The sequence below is a fragment of the Metopolophium dirhodum genome, chromosome 2 (genome assembly GCF_019925205.1).
Source record: "Metopolophium dirhodum isolate CAU chromosome 2, ASM1992520v1, whole genome shotgun sequence".
NCBI classification, from domain to species: Eukaryota; Metazoa; Arthropoda; class Insecta; order Hemiptera; family Aphididae; genus Metopolophium; species Metopolophium dirhodum.
In genome coordinates, this window is record NC_083561.1 from 17754991 (window position 1) to 17776566 (window position 21576).

Genomic DNA, 21576 nt, shown 5'->3' on the forward strand with positions numbered 1-21576 from the left:
ATAACGATTATTGATTATTGATAAGCGAGACTAACAAGACGTACTGAAGTAGAATGTACTCTTGAAACTTCTTGTCCATATTGCCAAATTGGTATAATATTACTGAATATTGAATACTGACATACTGTCTAGACACTGGTACATTGCCTATATTCTATAATAGTACTTTGTGCTCACTGCTCTCTACTTACTATATTTTAGTCATTACGTAGTACTTAGTTAAAAACACATCAGAATATCAAAATCTGTTTAAATTAAACTATTTTGCTGAACTGATTATATTTTGAAGTGCTATAGTGTTTAAATATTATAAAGCTAGCCTGTAACTTTCAAAATAGTGAAAATTAAATTAAATATTGATCCCATAAGATGGCGTCTGTATTCAGTTCGGAAACAATTGATGATGTCACAGATATTGCTGAAAGTTTGAAACAGTTGTCTGTTGCAAGAGCCCAAATTAATTCGTTGAGGTATGTAGTAGGTACTGTGTGTTGTACAATACAAGTCATTGTTGTTGTAATTTTCTTTATTAGGAAACAGAACGAGTCTTTAAAAAAACAGCTGAATGAAAAGGATTTGATTGTTTCAAATGGACTAAGCACAGCTAGCAGCTCTGAAAAAATAGAACTTTCCATTATAGGAACAATAAAAACAAAATTTAAAGAACGTAGATGTGTACCACGACAACCTGGTCTCTGTCCACTAGCCCAAGCTTGCCTGACAATATCCAACTCTATATTCACTAATCCAAACCATGCTCTTGAAGGTCTCTCAGATTTCTCTCATATGTGGTAATTTAAATACAGTTAATATTATTAGCCTAGATCAAATGTTAAATATTCAATAAATATTTCAGGATTTTGTTTCATTTTCATAAAAATGAAACCACTCATGTTCATGCAAAAGTATCACCACCAAGATTAAACGGATTGCGAACTGGTGTACTTGGCACTCGATCTCCACACCGACCCTCACCAATTGGTTTGTCTCTAGTGCAAATTGATAAAGTTGAAGGTAACTTTAGAAATATATATATGAATACCTATTTTTTTAATTTTAAAATAACATTAGATATTTACTATCCGTACATGATATATAATGAGTAAAATGTTAGGCATGAATAAGAAAATTATTGAGCTCTTGGCCATTCTAAAAATCTTAATAAACTTAAGTATTCTAAAAGTTAAAGATATTCTTGTTTTTTTAAATTTTAGGTAATTCTGTGTATTTTTCTGGTGTGGACATGATAGATGGTACTCCAGTGCTCGATATCAAGCCATATATTCCACATTATGATGCACCAGCTACCCTTAGATCTGACCAACATGTTTCATTATTTGATAATGGGTCACATCAAATACTATTGGATCCATTGACATCTGACCGAGAAGCGCCAGATGGAGAGGAAACTGATGCATATGATATGCCTCTTTCTCCACTCCATACAAGGGTATATAATTTATTTTTAAAACAAAAAATATACTTATGTACTAAGTGATGAGATCAATCAAATAACTTTAATTAATAATAGTCAAAAGGTAGTTACAATCAAAAATTTCACTTGGGAATTTCTATCAGGTAGTCAAGATAAAAATGTGTATTAGAATCAGGTACTCATTCTAGTAGACATTTATCTTAAACTTCTGGTTAGGTTTTTTAATTGTTGTATACTTTTATTAACTAATGGCCTGTAAATTTAAAGTAAAACTCTTGTGTTGTTTTAACTCTCTTTATTACAAAAACTTTTGTTATTATCATTTGATCAATAATTATATAAATAATAAGTCATAATGCTATCCAAATTAAAGTCAGTAATGTAGACAGTTCTTATCGCACTACTAGCAGTGGCGTCATTTCAGTTTTTAATAGAGGGGGCAAAACTTTTGACCAGCCCAAATGGATAACTTAAAAAAAACCGGTCGCATTGCTCGCAACCATATAATATTATTATATTCTTTTTCCTTCAAAAATCACACACATACACATAATAATATGACATATTGAAACATTCCAACTTTCATGCTCGTTCCCACATGCGTCTAAATATAAATATATTCCAACTATTCAACTATTATTTAATAATTACCAATTGATCATTGTGACAATAATCTATTAGTACACAATATAATATTTTCTCAAAACATTATAAAAATAGGCATGTTTTTGCGCTAATAATTTATAACAATGTTTAAATGAAAACCACCGGGCACTGGCCCATCGGGCTACTTTTAAAATCAGACATGGGCAAATGCCCACCTTGCCTCCCCCCAAATGACGCCACTGACTACTAGTACACCTCAATAGATGGCGCTGCTTGACGTTTTCTACATAATATCATAGCATTGTACCCGAGATTCCGTACCAGACTCAACCCGAGCCATGTATTGTCACCAAGAACATGATTTCCAAATTCTACGTAACCGTTGGCTATCTATGTATGTTTAATCTATGCTAATATGTAATGCTAAATATTTTATATTTATATTATGTTAACACATTCTCCACTATTTTAGCCACTTCAAAAATTAATAAATTAATAACAATTTTCTCCGTTACCTACATTATATTTTTTTTGCTGTGGACAACATAAATGTCTTAGATTAGTTATCAATACAATATATTGGTGTAGAATTCAAAATGTATTACTATGTACTCTGGTACTCATAAACTTAATTTATTTTCTAAAATGAATAGGTCCGAGTACCTTTGTGGATTACTGAACCACTGATGCAACAACTAACAGTGGAGTTCTCGTCAAGAGCAAGAGAATTTTTAAACTCATTGGATACTAATGATATTGAAGCGACTATAGTAAGCATCTTGAAAGAAGATCCTCGGTCGGTTTATGTCCGCGAACGTTATAGTAATCAGTTTTACACATTCTTAATCGGAGGCTATCATGTGAGTTGCAAGTTTGATGATACTAAACACACAATTAGTGTCTATAGAATATCATACGTTGATAGTATGGAGAATGTAGCTGATCAAGAAGGAGCCCAATGTTTGTCTATAGGTTGATTGATAAGTAATTATAATAATTTTAACTTTTATAATTATGTTCCTTTTTTACATCTCTCTTTTTTGAAATTTTATTATGCTATTTATAAAATAGTTAATGTTAGTGGGGTAGTGTGGTACTGTGGTATGAAAATGAATGTTATTGTATTTTATACAATTATACTATACTCGCGCCGCTGAGCACTTCAAATTAGTAGTTACAACTCGTGACAAGCGTCTAGCGACAGGGAAAGGGAATCCGAACGGCTGCAAGATGGCCGACATCGTTATCGTTATCAGTTATCACCGATTTTATTATCACTTTATTTTTAAAATAATAAATTTCTTTCCCTTACCTTATTTCCAACCAAGTTGTATATTATAAATCTGTTCAAGTCTAATATACTAATTGCAAGTCTATTATACTATAGTGACAGTGAAGTATCTGATTAGTCTATCTCATTTCAAATATTCACCAGATAAACCTTAGTACATCCAGTACTTCTTACAATATTTGTATTTGAGTTTTTACTAATCGTTATTTAATTGTATTTGTATTATAAATGCATTGTAATTCTATTATTATTTCTTTGATATGCTATTTGAATATGTATTATAAAATTGTTTTATGGTGTTATAAGTATTTAATTAAATAAAAATTAACAAAATAAATGTCTATTTATTAACAAATAATTCAACATATTATAGATCTCTGATGGTCAGCATACAACAATTATAACTTGTTTGACAACTAAGTATTACTTACTAACTATTGTACATCCATTTCAATATTTCATTATATGAATTATAAAACATAGAATTATAATAACTATAATAAATTGTACAGTTTACTTTATATACTTAAAAATTCTGAATTCATAACCTAAGATTTATAATCGGTGCTAACTCATAGATAATATAAGAAAAATCTTAAAAACTAATAATTATTAATTAACTGAAATATCAACGGGTTACTAACTTTAATATAATATATAATTACCCAATTCCCAATTATTATTAATTTTATTCATGATGATTTTGATTAGAAAATGATAATAAAGTCTGTGATAGCTGATCATAATAACGATGTCGACCATCTTGCAGCCATTCGGATTCCCTGTCGCTAGACGCTTGTCAACTCGTGGGCGCATCCAAATGACCGACCACCGCGTTTTCCTACCCAAATTTCACCCACTCTACCACCTCATAGTCGCCAACGCTAATTCCCCCACTCGCTACGCGGCGACGGCGGCTGATTCCCACGTCCGCCGAGTGGCAACCGGTGGTTGTGTACACCGACTCAAGACGTATCACACGACGAAAAAAATAACACCTGGCGACCTGCGCACCTATTACCATTGATTATAAATACTAAGTATTTATAATCAATGCTATAATGTATAAAACCACAATGAAAATGTGTATGTAATGTATGCAAATGTATGTTATATCAATATTTTATTTATGCATTTATCTATGTATACCAACAAAAATGAGTAATTGTACATTACATAATACACTTTATAATATGCATTTACTAAAAATCATTAAAATACCAAAAAAAAATTTGAATACAAAAAAATATTTAAATGATAACAGAAAAAGTCAAAATAATAAAGAAATCAATCTGAGTCTGGATCCGAAAAACTTGTATCGCCTGTTCTTATCATTAGAACATGACGTTCTCCTTCAGATTGTTCGTCCATCACTGAATCAGTTACATGTTCTATGTCCCAAAACTCTTCTTCCACCTTTTTCACATGTTCAACAAAATGTTTCCACATTTCCGGAGTTACGTGTTCCACGCCTTTTTTCAACAACTCGAGTACATCCTTTAATTTGTTGGTGTTGTTATGCGTCCGGACATAACTTTTCACAGACGACCACGCGAGTTCTATTGGATTTAGGTCGCAGTGGTATGGAGGTAATCGCAATACGATTTTGTTATTGTTTTTTGCGTACTCATCTATTATGTATTTGTCGTATTGTTTTTTTATTTTTTTAACTTTTTTCATTAAATCGTTTTTTACTATAGGATGAGTAACGATCACACCTTTACTTTGAAGCCAATCAATAATTGCTTGTTTTTTCCAAGATTTAACTGGTATTTTGTGTTTCTTCGCGGAATGGTATGAGGCATTATCCATTACAATGATGGCGTTTTCTTTGAGTAATGGCAAGGTTTTAACAAACCATTCATAAAATGTATCGTCATTCATCTCATCATGGTAGTCAGCAGAATTGGTTTTGGATTCAAAACACAAAAGGCCCCCCGGGACAAACCCGTCTGTCGACCCGATGTGTAATATGATGAGACGCTTACCTTTGCCGGAGGGTTCCTTTTGTCCTGTGGAGGGGCCTCTGAGGAATGCATCATGTGATTTGACCGTGCTATCGACCCTCGTTTTGTTATGCGTCTCGCCTGCGTTGACCCACGTCTCATCCAAGTAATAGATTGGCCTGTTTTGCGCTCTGTAATGCCTTATTTTATCCAAATAACTTCGGCGCCATGTTATTAAATCTTCTCTTTCGAGAAGTGCACTGTTACGATTTTTTTTGACATACTCGAATTGCAAATCCTTCAATATTGTTTGGAATGACGTACGTTTGAGATTTGGTAATGTTTCATCTTCATTAACGGCTGTTAATATTTTTGAAATTGTTGGTACTTCGCGGGCCCTCCAAAAATTATGAATTTTTTGCCTGATGGCATTTTTATCAAATTCGTCAACTTTCTGTATTACTGTAGGTCTAACTTTTTTCTTGTTGGGCGATGAAACTGAACCTTGTTTCTTGTACTCGGACAATGTGGTTTGTACCGTACGTTGCCCAATACCGGAAGATTTAGAAATGTCTAAGATCATTTGTCTGTAATTTAATTGTGTCATCTCAGGATTTTCAAGCTGTTGTTGGACTTTGCCTTTATATATATTAATAATCATTTTCCTTTGACCAGTGCCAATGAACTAAAGAAAAAAATATTTAAAAATTTAGAATTTGCTATAGAAAAATAGTAATACAAACACTTACTTTTCCACATGGATTTTTTGTGGCAGGAGGACCATTTTTGACTTCCATGTTGTATTCCGTAGTATATTATACACAAACAATAGATTGCTAAAACACTCAAAAAACGATGATTTTGTGTATGTATGACAATACGTAAAATAACGGAATACTATAGTACGCGCTGTATACATTATACAAACACTAACACAGTTCCTGGATGGCGCCGCCAGTAGCGCTCTCTTAGCGGCGCGCATAGATAATATCATTCTATTATCTATGGCGCCGCGAGTATAATGATCTCGGCCACGGTCTTAGAAGATATCTCAGATAAGACCGTGATAATGATCAACTATATAATAATTATTTATTATAGTTATAAATTATAATATAGTACAATGCTATAGACTTGAGGAACAATTAATAATAACAACATCGTTTATCTATCTCGATAGTATTTACATAAAATTTATAAAAATATAAAATCTTATGCCTGTTATCATTCTTAATTTTAATAGATCATGAACATCGAGATGTATATACTACACAGTGTGGTATATACATCTCGATGATCAATAATAATAATAATTATTTAATAATAGAGTAGTGATAAAGTAAATAAAATACTATACTGAAGTGTATAGTTTTTATAAGTATTGATTTAAGAGATAATAGGTTTATGTGTATACATGACGTGACATTATATATTAGTGATGCGAATATAAATAATATCAGTGCATTGCACTATTACTTAATACGCCATACTGGCCTGTATTTCATAATATGTGAAATTAAAAAGCCTATTGAAATATTGAATGAATATGAAAATTAGTATTTGGTATTATAATAATTAAATTATAATCAATTTTTCTTACTTAAATAGATTTTCATAGTTTGGTACAATATTATTCTAGTTTGACCAAGTTAAATATTTATAATTGTAATTTAATTTTAATTGTATATGCATTTATATTATAACTTTACAATTATTGTTATAATTCTTTCAAAATATATTGATATTTTAAAATAAAAAATGTATGTATTAAATCTTTATCATAACTAGTTTTGTAAAAAATATTTTCAAAAAGTATTTAAGTTATTACTCAAATACTATTCAAATACCACCCGAATACTGTAAATAGTAAAGTACTTGAGTATTACTCAAATACTTTTTAGAAGTATTTGAAATAATCTTCAAATACGAAAAAAAAATTCTATCTAGTTCTGAAATAAATTGTTATAATCAAAAATTTGTTCATTGCATTTTAAAAACATGATTCGTTCAAGAATCAGAATGCTGATTGATCAGTTAGTTAGTTACTTCTATTTTGTTGATAGTTGTACCAAAAAAATGAAATTATCTCTACAGAAAGTTATATATTAGTTTAAACATTATTGTCCATTCAAATTGAACATCAGTTCATGATTCAAACATAGTGTTTTCCATATTGCGCAATACAGCACTATTGTGCTATTACTATGGTTGTAAACTGTGACACAAATTGTTGAATAAAGTACATACAATAGTAGGTCAAAAATATTATTTCCCTTGAAATGCGAAAAAAAACTAAGTAATCAAATTGTTGACAACCAGCCGTTTCATGGACACCAAGAATTATCTGTGTGACTATGTGTATAATGTAATCTAAGGACACTAAGATTCATATATAATCAAACGTCGTAATACATCAAAATTGAAAGACATTAATGCCAGGTTTATTGTTTAACTATTGTGCATAGATAAACAATATAAAATATTAATGTCAATTTTATAAGATAGTAATATAATTAATTGAAAATACATTTAAATTCATTTGAATAAATAAGTACAATTCTTATAATTTTATTAAGTAATAATAATACCGTAACATTTTTTTGAAACACATAAAAAAAACAAATAGCTTACATAAGACTAATAAACACCACAGATTTTGTTTCAACAGTTGAAAAAAAAATACAATTGTTATAATAACCAACCAAAAAGTCCGCAATATACAACTAGATTAGCTACCATGTTATTTTTTGTGTTGGCTTTATAGGAAACTATAAAACCACAGTATCCCACCTTGTGTTTGAACTTTCAAACAAATAATCAACTATAAAATATCAGAATTATCATAGTACATTAGTACCTAGAGTTTTTCAATCTGATGATTTTTCTAATACTGGGTCCACACAGAAAAAGAAAACCGAACCAAACATAAGCTCAACTTTTCCCAACACAGATGGGACAATCTAAATTATTTTTAAAAACAGAAACAAAACAAAAACCGATCCTGAGTGGACCCAGGATAACATATAATATTTAAATATAAGGCTTGATGTTATTATAGTTTGTTACACTGACAATGAAAAGCAAACTATCGAAGGAAAAGAAGTGGCAGAACTATTTTTTTATTATAATGTAATTACTTTTAAGTTAAATATATGTTTAGGAATAAAATATATATATATATATATATATATATGTATAGATTATAATAAGAGCTACTAAACCGCGTTCAGGACAAACTTATATGGTTAATAATGGAAACTGTTTTATAGGGAAAAACTAAATAATAACTAAGAAAACAGTTTTTACTGATTATATAAATTAATAAATTAAAAATGCTTTAAGATTTAAAAGTTGCAAGACTCGATACTAAAATTTGGGAGATCTTCACTTAAAAAGTTTAAAAAACACTGTATTACAGAATAAATATTTTTCAATCAAAAAAAAAATTTAAAAAGAGCATATCTCTAATTGCTGAAACACTGTAATTTTGATTAAACATTATTAATTCATTAATTTTGGCTTTCAAAGAATTGGTCATGTTTAGCTTTGACATTTGATACTATTAAATCTTCAATCTCGATTCCTTTTTTGATATCTGTCTCAGTCAATAAAATATCTTCAATTGCACCATCTTGAGCTATTAACTTGACATTATGTTTCCTTGTGTGTAGTAAGTTCCCAATAACAAGCTATAAAATGATTTGTATATAAAAAAGTTATCAAGTGTTGGAATATAATATATAATATAAAATTAACTTTGACATTGTAGATAAATTACAATTGATCACAGAGTAAAACTAATATTTTAAACTCACTTGATGCTTGTATTTAATAAGAGCCCCTTTGGCTTTCTGTTCTAAAATCCCACTATCAGTCTCTAATTTGAATGAAATTATGTATGCATTTGGAGCCCAAATATGAGTAACAGCGTATAAAACTTTAGGTACCAGTCGTAAAGCAATCATTGGAGGTCCGTCTTTGGATTGAACTTTATGTTCAGCCTACAACATGAAAATCACTTTTATTCAAATATTAGAAATACCTATGCATAATTAAATAAATATTATGCATCGATAAAACCGTTAAATATTTATAAAATTAAATAGAAATAGAAATTTAAGCATACTGTTAATGGAAATATACTTTTATAATAGTTCAAGCAATAGCATAATAAACAAAAACATACCATTTCATTGGGTGGTATATAAAAGTCTGAAACAGCTGCAGCTAAATAGAGTAAAGAATACTTGGTATCCATAAGCATGCAAGAACCTCTCAATAACCACATATACTCTATCAATGTAGTGAAAGGAACTGTTAGGATTCTGTTATCATTTTTAGCGTCTTTGTACTTCTTCAGTATTGGAAAGAGCGTATCAAGTTCACTTTGTTTCACTGAAATAATTCAAATCATTAATGATTTAAAAAGTCTAATAAACAACTATTTACCTTGTATTAATTTATCATCTACAATCTCCAATTTATCTAATAGTGAATTGTTGAAATGGCGAACAAATGGCTCCAATGAATTTGAACTAGAAAATAAATAATGGTATAGAGAACTATAGACTAATTATAAATAAATTACTAATGATTTTGTAATAAATTATAGTTTATAATAAAACCAATGATATAATTTAAGTTTAAAATTAAAAATGATTAGTAGAAATACACATACTGTAAAACCTGACTTATTAGGGTTGTAGATTGTCCAAATTAATAAAAGTCCCAATAAAACAAAATAACCTATTGAATAAGCCAAGGTATATTATGTTTAAATACTATTCGGAAAAAAATGCATTAGTGATTTAAGAAATACAAAGGTTTATTTAAAATACAAGATATAATGCAACACAGTAATAGGCCTTACAAAATACTAAACAACTAGATATTCCCATTATTTTTCTTATAGTATTGTGGTCTGTGGACGCCGATTTTAAAATTCACAGATATAAGATTCAGTCGCTTAATACACTCAAAATCGTCTGGAACTGTCAAGACGTATCCAAATATATTATAATAAATTTGAGATTTGTAATGACTCAAATTTTGTAAAAAAAAAAAAAAATGGTAGGAAACGAATATTTTTGGTTAAAATTTAGAAATAAATTAGTTTTAAAAGATGACATATTTTTGTTGGTTATTACTGGTTTTGATTCATGTTTTATAATGTGTGTATGTACAACAAATTTGATAGCATTTTACATTTTTCGCAATTATCGTTATTGTAGTGTGAGGTATAAACTATAAATACACTCCCAATTACCTGGCACATCTATCGTAATCGATAATTAATTTACAATTTTTTATTAAAATGTAATAATTTTATAATTTATACAGTTTTTAATTTTTAATCATAATATTTTCATTCATTCACTTATAAGTAATATGTAATATGTATTAAAGTAGATTTAAATAAAAGCAAAATATGTAATAAAATAAAACTCATAAATCTCTAATTAAAATTTTTGTTTTGTTTCGCCCTTTGCCTATAAGATTCATTTGATTATAACTCCGTAACTAACCAGTAAAATCCTAACAGTTCCAGCTCCTAGTTAATACGATAATAAATAATGAATAAGTTTACTTACCGATAAAGAAATATAACAACATATCCAGCATCAAGAAAATATTCAGCAGAAGCAGAACCTCTAGTTCCTAGACTAAAATTGTCAACGAAACGGACAGTATTTTGTTCAATTGGGACTGTAGTTCCTCCGGACTAAATAAATAAATTTAATTATTATTATTTTTTAACATTTGGTACCCCGGTAAATTCATAAGTAAATTAAGCTATTAAAATTGAACTCATATTTATAATTACACTTTTGAGACATAAATAATATGTATTATTACCTATATTATGTAAGTAGATATACTTACAGTTATCAAAACCATTTTTTTGTTTTCATGGCTGCATACAAAATTCTCTACAGTGGTTATAGTAGATTCATAGTTTGAAGGAGAAGGGTGAGTGTCATAAAATGATTCCCAATCCATTTTTGTTAGTAATTATAACCTATGAACACAAATTTCAAAATTAATTGAAATTCTAATACATTTAGTAGGTACCTATTGACACTCGAATAATTGTCATAAAAAGTAAACTATTAATATCCTTGAAAGTTACTAAAAAAAAATACTAAACCTTCAATGAACTCATGTAAGTAATATTACAAATCTTAAAACTACTAAAACATGTTTACAACCAATACCATATATTGTATTATTAATCTGGAATTCATAAATGAATCTAGTTTTAGATCCAATAATATTGAATTTAGATTATTCTATAAAATATATTATGCCTTTCTTTCTAAACAAGGGCACCCATTAGGATAGAGCGGGGACCAACAACTCCTCCCCTAACTTTAGAGATTTATCTTAGAATAAGACTGTATATTATAATAAAAACATCAATTTATGAAAATATTAAACAAATGTTTTTTTATTGTTACAAGTAACCTAGATATAAATTATTGGAAGTTGGAACACAATATTTCAAAATAAAACCAGAATAAGAATTATTAAATTTCAGTGACATAGGCTGTGCTCTAAAGGATTAAACTGATAGGTAGTTATTACTCGTGTTTTTTATAGATAATTTTATCTACCTGAAAAGAAAACCATTAATAAATCATATTTAATCAATTATATTTCAACAAACCAAATTAATCACTAAAAAAATAGAAGGGCTCAATTTAATGGGAATGCTAATTATATTTGAGAAATACAAAAGAAAATAATCAAACTTAAAAAAAAATTCAAAAACGATCAATAATATATTAAGTTGCTTATGACAGTATAAACAGTTTCATTTTCACTGTTGATAAATAAATTGTTTTGTCTACTGAATTAAATTATATAAAATTGCTAATATTATGTGGTTTGAGTTTTTATGGAGACTTATAAACTATAAAGTAACAAGTATGATGGAACAAGGAACAACTGTTGCAATTGTCACCAGCCTACCAAGGGTTGTTATCTATACTTTATGGTTTCATATACCAATTAATATATATTATGTTACCACCACAAATTAAGATATACATATATATAAGTATACCTTAATTCATGGTTACGACCATATTAATACCTATTAAAAACACGTTTGTGTCGAGGTGGGGTATTTTATGGCATATTACAATAACTTAACAGTCGGGGTCCAGTGGGTGTGTACTATATACGCTGTTATATATTAATATTTATTACCTAGTACCTACACAATACTACGTCGTATTTTCGGAAACGGGTTGTTGTGGTGGGAGACGGGAACAGGGTAAAACACTTAGTATACGTACCGGTCGACTTCTGTAGTCTGTACCTGTTCAACGTAAACGGAATAAGTACCCAAATTACACGACTACGGCGACGACCACTTTATTCTCTCTTTATACTACTACTATTAGTATTTAGTACTATATACGACTAATCAGCACTCGGTAAAAGTAACAACAGGTGTGTCGTCTCGGCGGCGTCAAAGTTGAGTACCCGAGTAGGTACTTGAACGTGTGGATTTTAGAATAGTTTTTAGATATTTTTATCTAAAGGGAACACATGGGGTAGGGGAGTCGGCTCGTCAAGCGACAACTGACAAGACTGTGTCGATAATTCCCACCCACCGGTGCCGTGGCGACGACCGTCCGTAACGGGATACGGGCCAAGTCGGAGTGTGCGTGTATTGTGTAACACAATAATTATCATCTACCACAACAGAGTAAGTCGGTAGAGTGTGCACTATGTACACGTCACACGACTACTGAGTGTCTGAGTAGTGACTATATATAGTGAGTACTGGGTACCGACTACCGAGTAGTGTACCGACGAGAAAGATAAAAAAAAAATAAAAAACTCAAACGAAAAGTGAAACCACAGATTATATGATCATATAATCTGGGTGAAACCTCCGTCGCGGGTGTTGTCGGTGGTTTGATAAGAAAACGCCGCTACGTGTGATAACCGCCGCCGCGGGAGAGTTTCGGCGTTTCACAATTCTTTGGACTATTTACATCATCATTGTTATCGGACCGGTGGCCGGGCCAACGAGAACGGTTGATTAGCGCGCTCACCGAGCCCATTGGCCAGTGGCCGCGATACCGCGTCGGGAAATCCGAGCGACCGGGTGATAACGGGACGATGGTGAACAGCAAACGCTGTACGGCGTACACCACTCGTGCACGGCTTCGGGCTTACCGATGTGTGTGCGTACACACCACCGTCCGCCACCTCCGCCATCGCTCGTAGTCGGTGTTAAATGACTAAATAATCGACGGACGATCAACGAACCGACCGTACCTTGCCGGCCAGTCAACAGAGACAGTGCCGTCTCGCTTGTCGCCGTGGACGTGACGCAAAACATTTGGTGTGCGGACCGACGACGTCGACACTCAACCACCGTTGCAGTAGTAGTGTCCACTGCGCGCACCGGCGATCGTGACGCTACCGTCGCACGGCAGTCAGTGGTCGTACGCGTAGTAACTAGTACTTAGTAGTAGTAGACGGTGGTCAGTACTCTGTAGATGGTGTTGTAGAGTAAGCAGTCGGACAGTCGGTAGTCACTAGTCATAGTAATAGTGGTGGCGGCGGCAGCTGTTGAGTGTTTATGTACGTGTTGAACGTGTGTGACGTCGCGTGACCGGCAACGAGAACCACGACGACGACGACGACGACCGCGCGAACCGACCCGCCGGACACGGCAAAGTCGGCGCAAATCACTGTCGCTGGTGCTACGTAGCTACCAGTCGACGTCGAGCAGCGGCGGGCGTGCACTAGTTGCTCGGCGACGGACAACCCGGCCGTGACGATGACTCTACAGGCAATCAAGTACGAGAACGGCACGTTGGAAGTGCTGGATCAACTGCTGTTGCCCAAAGAGTCGAAGTACATACCCATTTTAGGCGTTGAGGACGGATGGAAGGTCATCAACAAAATGCAGGTACGTGGTGTGCAGCTTTGCCTCTTCACCCACCGGTTCCACCAACCCCTCGTGACATCCGTTTCGGAACTTTACTCCCTCCCCTCCCCCCTTGCAACAGGATGGATACGCATGCAGACGACCATGTGAGAAACTGCCATGTCAACAGGCCCACCAGCTTTATCGGTCACACAGATTTTAAACTGATTGCTTGAGCTCCCAAAATTAACACCGATTCACCACATAATCTCTTTTTAGTAACCCGCCACTTGAATTATTTTCTAATTATATAATACTAATGTCAGTACTGTGTATGTCTCTGAATTCTTTAGATTATTAATTATTATACTCCTAACCTATGGCAGTGCTATTATACATAGGTACTTGATAAACAATTTTGTTTTATCTCTTGCTATTTTTAATCTATTATATCATATTTTACCTATTTTCTGTTTACTACATACTCAACAGGTTAAAATTCCCTCAATAATTTCTACAGTTGAAAACAAATTAGTACCTAATTAATTATTTTAAATGATATGTAACTGTTGAAACTATGAACACAGGTTTATAATATAATTGTGTAATGTAGGTGCTCTTTTATAACAACAAAAAGATTGATTTACAAATCTATCAATATGATTTATTTAAATAATTAAATTAAGTTTACTTCAAATTCAGTGGTACAATAATTACCTTTTCCTTGTCTTTTTTCATGTGACGTGGCCACATTATATTTCTGCCTCATCTTTAGACACAAGAACTATTAGGTAATAAATCCAAGGTTTCTTTTAAAAATTATATCTCCCTCACTTAGACTTATTATTAAGTACACAACTTATTTAAATAATAATAATTTTTAGAAATTATACTTAATTCATAGGTAGTAGCTTCATTAGGTATTTGAAAAAAATATATTCAATATTGAATAGAACATAAGTTTTTTCATATTTTAGATCCTCATGTTATATTCTGTATATTTCTTACATTTTTATAATAATTAGTTATAAATAAAATTTACAATAGACTATATAGACCTAACCTACCTATATAGATTCTTACAATCTTACTTTTGACTATCATTTATTAATAACTATGTTGGAAAATTTAAATAAATTTATATGAAAGATTTTAATATGTAACAAATTTTATGTAAATTATAGGTAAGTACTGGTAAATTCAAAAAATAAGTATTGGGTAACAATAATTTCTTAGCGCTATCAAAGCGGCAAACCGCTTCCATACAATATACAGCTGTTAAGTTTTACAACCTAGGTCCTCCAACATGTAAACTAGTTTCAATTTTAGTAGAAACTCAAGCCTAGATTTTACCTAACTTTAATAAGTAATTAATGCCATCAATAATAATTTGTCAACGTTGATCAAAAACAACTACAACCGTTCATTTTTTGACTAAAAAAAATTTCATTGATCAGCCAAAAATTGTTTGCAGTCATGTTTCATCCCTTTAAATTATCAAAAAAAAAGACAATACTTATAGGCTGTTTTATCTTATTGTTTTGTTAAATAAAAATATGAAATTACTGAAATTCTTTATTTAAAGAACGTTATGAACTGTGTATATTATCTTTTGTTACTAACATTTTTTATTATTCATTATTTATGGTATCTAGAAATCTTATATACCTATGTGTTGCTAGTAAGCACTTAACTAAAAAGATAAAATAAGTACCTATAATGTATTTATTTACATTAAAATAAGTATTGGTCAAGATTAATAAAGAAAAATCTGTTTAATAAATCAATTACTCTACCCAAACACGCATAACATGTAATACAATATAATATTACCTTATATTTAATTTGTTGGCATTAAATATTTTGTTGAATAACTTATGCTAGGCATATTTTTTGTCAAAGATATTGACCATAATTTATTTAATAGTCTGGAATTTATAAATAGTGAACAGTTTACAACATTGACTGTTAAGATGATATAATATTATACTAGTCTTATTAAATAATGTTAAGTGCATTAACTAATGCAATAAGTTTATCATGAATATTTAATCATCATATTAATAGATTATATTTAAAAAATAAAATAGTTATCAAATATATAAACACATGTATTAATGTAAATGTCCATCGTAATTGATAGGTACCTAATAATTTATATATTAAACCCCGTCTTCCATCCATATTCAACCTCTATATATAATAGTGTAATATTTGATTAATACATAATATGAGATAAAAACTAAATTAGTATTTTGTAAAAGGAGTTTAAAAAAATAAATATAACTAAATATCATGTAAAAATATAAAATGTAATTACTTTCTTATCTTATGTTTTGACGTGTTAAATACATTTAATGTTTTACAATAATTAATAAAAAAGATAATGAATATCATAGAGCAGTAAATAAAAATATATAATTTAATTTATACTTATCTTATTAATAAAAACTTTAATATTTAAACAATGAAAACCAAATAACTGTATAAATTATTTATAGAACCTTTCATACATTTCAGATATCTGTACGTGCTTATAAAGTAAAACATCATATTAATTTATGTGCTATACTTAAATGTCTGGCTTAGTGTTGATTTTTTCAATTATAATACTATCAAAATATATTTGGTCATCTAGCCAAGGTAACATACATTAAAGATTACACCTAAGAAGATTAACATTACATAATAATCTACCTAAATAAAATAACTTAAGATAAAAAATATATATAATGTACGTAAGAGATATAAATTGTTAGGTACATAGACAGGTATAATACATGACTAAATAGATGGGTATAATATATAATTAGTTTAATTAGTGTAATGGTATATCAAGATTTATTTTATTATATTAGATGTCCAAAGTTTCTATCCATTTTACTGTACGTATCCGTCGTTACTTGATTAGCCTAATATAAAATTCAAATGGATAATATATACCTATATAATGCAATTATGCAATTTTAACTACAACTTATGATTAGGTTCATAAAAATAACTTTTTTATCTTATAGATTTGCACAACAGATAGATATACTTATATTATTAAAAATTAAGACACTATAATTTTGTACAATTTATATTTGTATGTGAAACAATGTAATATATATCCCTACATCTGGATATTATAATTTAATTTAATATTTATAATCAAAGATAATATGATTTATGTTGTAGGTACCTACTTATTGTAATTAGTGAAAAATCTTATGATTCACCAATATTGTATTTACCTGTTTAAATTGACAATTTCATATACATTTTCATATTATCACGGTTTTATTCATTTATGCATTGTTATTTGTAGGTACGTGGTGCTCCAGCTATTGCCATTGTTGGTTGTTTAAGTTTGGCTGTTGAAATATCAAAGGAAGAGTTTGAAAAAAAAAAGGCTCTTCGACGAGAAGTTGAGGGTAAACTAAATTATTTAATATCTGCTCGGCCAACTGCTGTAAATATGAAACAGGCCGCAGACCATTTAATATCTTATATAAACTCTTTGGATAATGATGAATCAGTTTCAGCACAAGAAATGCAAGCTAGGTGAATTACTTTTATAATAAATGATCTCATCAATGTTTGTTTAGTACATTACATAATTTATTCTTTAGGTTTGTAGCAGCTATAGAAGCAATGTTAGAAAAAGATATATCAGATAATAGATCAATAGGAGAATTTGGAGCTAAAGCAATTTTAAACAATGTTACGGATGGTGAACAAGTTCGTATTTTAACGCACTGCAACACTGGTTCATTAGCTACTGCATATTTTGGTACTGCATTAGGTGTTGTACGTTGTCTACACTCTGCTTCAAGACTGGGTAAAATTTTTGAATAAATATTTGTTTTTGTTTCAAGTTTCAAATATCGTACCACTATGTTTATATGAGTCATTTACTTTTTAATGCAAATACAAGTTACATATTAAACCAAGATGTATTTAAGCATAAGTATTCTTTTTTAGAAAATTGTTATTTCACGGAAACAAGGCCTTACAATCAAGGTGCTAGATTAACTGCTTATGAATTAGTTCATGATAAAATACCATCAACCTTGGTCTGTGATAGTACTGTTGCTTATTTAATGAAGACTGCTCAGATTAATGCTGTTGTTGTTGGTGCCGATAGGGTAGCAGCTAATGGAGATACTGCTAACAAAATTGGGACGTATCAAGTTAGTATATTTAATTACTTTTACAATGTAGTATGTACAAATTATTATAATCTGAAAATGTATCTAATTATTTATATTTATTATCCAATTTTTCTAAAGCTTTTGTTTTCCCGTATACCACACTGTCTTAATTGATGTATTACGTTCTTTGGGAATTGATCCTGGTTTAAATCTTGGAGAACTGGCCACAATGGGTCAATTATTTCAACATTAAGTTCAATAATTTCAGCACCACCTTGGGTATACCAATAGGTGGTCATCTATACTCTGTTCTAGGAGAGACCGTACTCGTTTTTTCGTCCGTTGCTGCGCATCCCCCACCATTTTCACCTGTTCAGTTACGAACAGTTGCTGGTATACTAGAACAAGTCCCACAAAAATTTTAATCTTTTGTAAAAGTTTAAATTAAATATCTCCTGTCGGCCTCATATCCTGCATTAGTCCTGAAGGCTAATTTAACATTCTTAGTTGATCATTGACATGCTCTCAACATTGCATTCCTCCAAAAACTAACTGGTTCCATTGATTATTTTTTTCTATTATCAATTCAAGTACCAATCAAGAACACCTGTAATCCCATTTCTTATACCTATCCATTCAGCTACTTTTTTGAGAAACAAGCCATTAAGCAGTATCATGAAACTTGTCAACAAGGACCAGTAGGTAGATCACCTAATTTTTCTGACATATGTCATAGTAGATTTTTTAGATAGAGGGCCTACTGCAGGAGACCCCACTGTGGATCCAGAATTTACGTTATAACGTACAAATAAATAATTAAACATTACATTATATGTAGGTGCTTTGATTGCATCTAATTCTTTTATTAAAAAAAGGGGGGATGATAGGGAGCCATTGATGTAAAATGTCATAGTATATTTTAAACACTTCGGCGCCACTGTCAAAGACCTCTTATTTAATTTTGTTTGGTTCCATTAATATTTCATATGTTATTCTTTCTATATATTTACTTTAGTACAAACCGCTGTACATTATTTAACTATTAGGATGGGGAGCCCGTGTCTCACAATAAATTAATAAATTATATCAAATTTTCTATCAATTTTAAAACACTATTCATGACATTTGAAATATATATATATATTCATAATGTAAGTTATAACTTGTTTTTTTTTTCCATCAGATTGCTGTAGTTGCCAAACACCACGAAGTTCCATTTTATGTAGCTGCTCCACTAACTTCAATTGATTTTAATGTAAATACTGGTGATAATATAGTGATTGAGGAGAGGCCTCAAGTGGAAATGACTCATATAAATAATATTAGAATAGCTTCTCCAGGTAAAATTTTTTTTTTTTTAATTGTTAATTAATTAACCAACACTGTTGGTAGTATCAAAATTATTTTTGTTTGTTAATACTTAAATTTACAATTTGAATGACACAATGTGAAATGCAATTCATTATTAATAATGGTGATCACAAATTAACCTAATACTTAGCAAGCATAATTCACTGGTATGTAACAAATTATATGTAAAGTATATTAGAACTTAAAATATTTAATTACTTCCAAAAGAATATAAGATAGTAGTGTAAAGAAAAGATTAGAAGTTTATTATGCAATATTCTTAACTGTATTTTCTATGTACTAAGTTTCTTTTAAGTAAATTATTTATCTAATTAAATATTATCTTAATAATTATTTATATTCTGTTTAATTTATGTTCTTTATACTATAAATTTAACATTTTCATGAGAAGCACTGCAGGCGTTGGAAATAGAAATTTTGTTTCTATCAGTGCACAATGTACATCAAAAATGTACCCATCAATTTTTCATTATTTTTAATATTTTTATTAAAATGTTTTTAGTTTAGACTTAATAATCCAAATTAATTAAAATATTAATTATGTTTACTGTACTAAATTACTATTATCAGTATCAGCCGTGTTTCTTACAGTTAAAACAAATGTTGGTCCACTTCTTTACAACAGTAGGCAACCTTACTTTGTTCATGATCAATGAATAGGTAGTATTATTATCTGTGTTGTACGACTTTGTTTCTATATTTTCATTCTACAAAGAGATATAAAAATTAAAATAAATGTATCTCTGTTTAAAAATGTAAAGGAAAAAAATAATCTTTAAGCTACTACATATTATATTCTTCTACGTAAATTAAATAGTTTGGAAATCAACTACAGTATTAAACTTGAACCCACTGTGTTGTGTTTTGATCTTAGTAAAAAATCAATTCCACCTAATTGTGTACATTTTTATTTTTGTTTATAAATCTACAATATAATTTTTGTTATTACTAAATATTTAACTAACTATACTTAATTGTTGGTTATTATTAAAAATTCCATCTCCAGTAATAGATTGGCGTATAGAAAGCATTTTTCACATTAATATTCATTTACAGTTATACAATTTATATATTAATATTGCTTGAGTTTGAATTCCATAGGTTGTTTAGATATCTATTTATTTTTTAATTAATTAAACTTGATGTATTAATTTCCTACAATAAATGTATTTAAATAATTTCAGGTGTAACTTGTTGGAATCCAGCATTTGATGTAACACCAGCGCGACTGATAACTGGAATAATCACTGAAAAGGGTGTTTTCCGACCGTCTGAACTCTCCACACTCCAGTCTCAATTGCAAGATCATAAAAATTCACTTCCCCAACTGTAATACATACCTAAATATTATATCATTGCACAAACGCATCGTACAACTTTTCTATGAAAAAAAAATTTAGGCTATTTTTATAATATATGTATGCGAAAGCTACATTCCTAAGCCAACGACATCAATTTTTATTTATGTATAAATGTATAATCATAATATTATTGTCTGTTGAAAAATATTTTTAATATTATATGGAAACAATTAATTCCATAGACGAAGAGTACATTGAGAATAGACCAATTATTACTAATATATTTTAATTTAGTCAAGTATAGTTGTGATACAAGTTATAATATTATTTTTATAATTTAATTTAATTCTTTTTTATGTATACATATATAATATAATATCTATTTATATATATATATGTACATGGGTTTTAAATTATTTTTATTGGAAAAAAAAAGCATGGCTATAAATCATTAAAAAATTATTTTCATAAAGGGCCTTTAAAGAAAAATTCAAGATTTTTTTATACCTAATACATATTTTAACAATTCATATATGAAACTAAATCGTTTATTTTCTAAACATTTTGTATTCTTAAGTTCTAACATAAATTAATATG

The 21576-nt window shown here is 29.8% G+C and overlaps 4 protein-coding genes across 4 annotated transcripts; 2 read left to right on the forward strand and 2 right to left on the reverse strand.

Moving 5' to 3' along the window:
- The first annotated feature begins 43 nt into the window (after positions 1-43).
- On the forward strand, positions 44-3053 carry LOC132937909 (tRNA (adenine(37)-N6)-methyltransferase). The gene is made up of 5 exons (XM_061004504.1): positions 44-470; positions 534-791; positions 857-1014; positions 1215-1450; positions 2695-3053. Exons 1-5 carry the CDS (start codon positions 370-372, stop codon positions 3016-3018), a joined length of 1077 nt encoding a protein of 358 aa, XP_060860487.1. The 5' UTR covers positions 44-369; the 3' UTR covers positions 3019-3053.
- A 1383-nt stretch (positions 3054-4436) lies between these two features.
- On the reverse strand, positions 4437-6166 carry LOC132937906 (uncharacterized). The gene is made up of 2 exons (XM_061004501.1): positions 6028-6166; positions 4437-5963 (listed from the first exon to the last, which is right to left on the reverse strand). The coding sequence occupies exons 1-2, from the start codon at positions 6073-6075 to the stop codon at positions 4620-4622; spliced, it is 1392 nt and encodes a 463-aa protein (XP_060860484.1). The 5' UTR covers positions 6076-6166; the 3' UTR covers positions 4437-4619.
- A 1646-nt stretch (positions 6167-7812) lies between these two features.
- On the reverse strand, positions 7813-12906 carry LOC132937911 (uncharacterized). Its single transcript, XM_061004506.1, has 7 exons — positions 12580-12906; positions 11162-11297; positions 10870-11000; positions 9728-9813; positions 9465-9673; positions 9094-9279; positions 7813-8967 (listed from the first exon to the last, which is right to left on the reverse strand). The coding sequence occupies exons 2-7, from the start codon at positions 11276-11278 to the stop codon at positions 8788-8790; spliced, it is 909 nt and encodes a 302-aa protein (XP_060860489.1). The 5' UTR covers positions 11279-11297; positions 12580-12906; the 3' UTR covers positions 7813-8787.
- Positions 12907-13323: 417 nt separating this feature from the next.
- On the forward strand, positions 13324-21375 carry LOC132937908 (methylthioribose-1-phosphate isomerase). The gene is made up of 6 exons (XM_061004503.1): positions 13324-14213; positions 17482-17717; positions 17786-17994; positions 18138-18346; positions 19491-19647; positions 20863-21375. Exons 1-6 carry the CDS (start codon positions 14082-14084, stop codon positions 21009-21011), a joined length of 1092 nt encoding a protein of 363 aa, XP_060860486.1. The 5' UTR covers positions 13324-14081; the 3' UTR covers positions 21012-21375.
- The last annotated feature ends 201 nt before the right edge of the window (positions 21376-21576 follow it).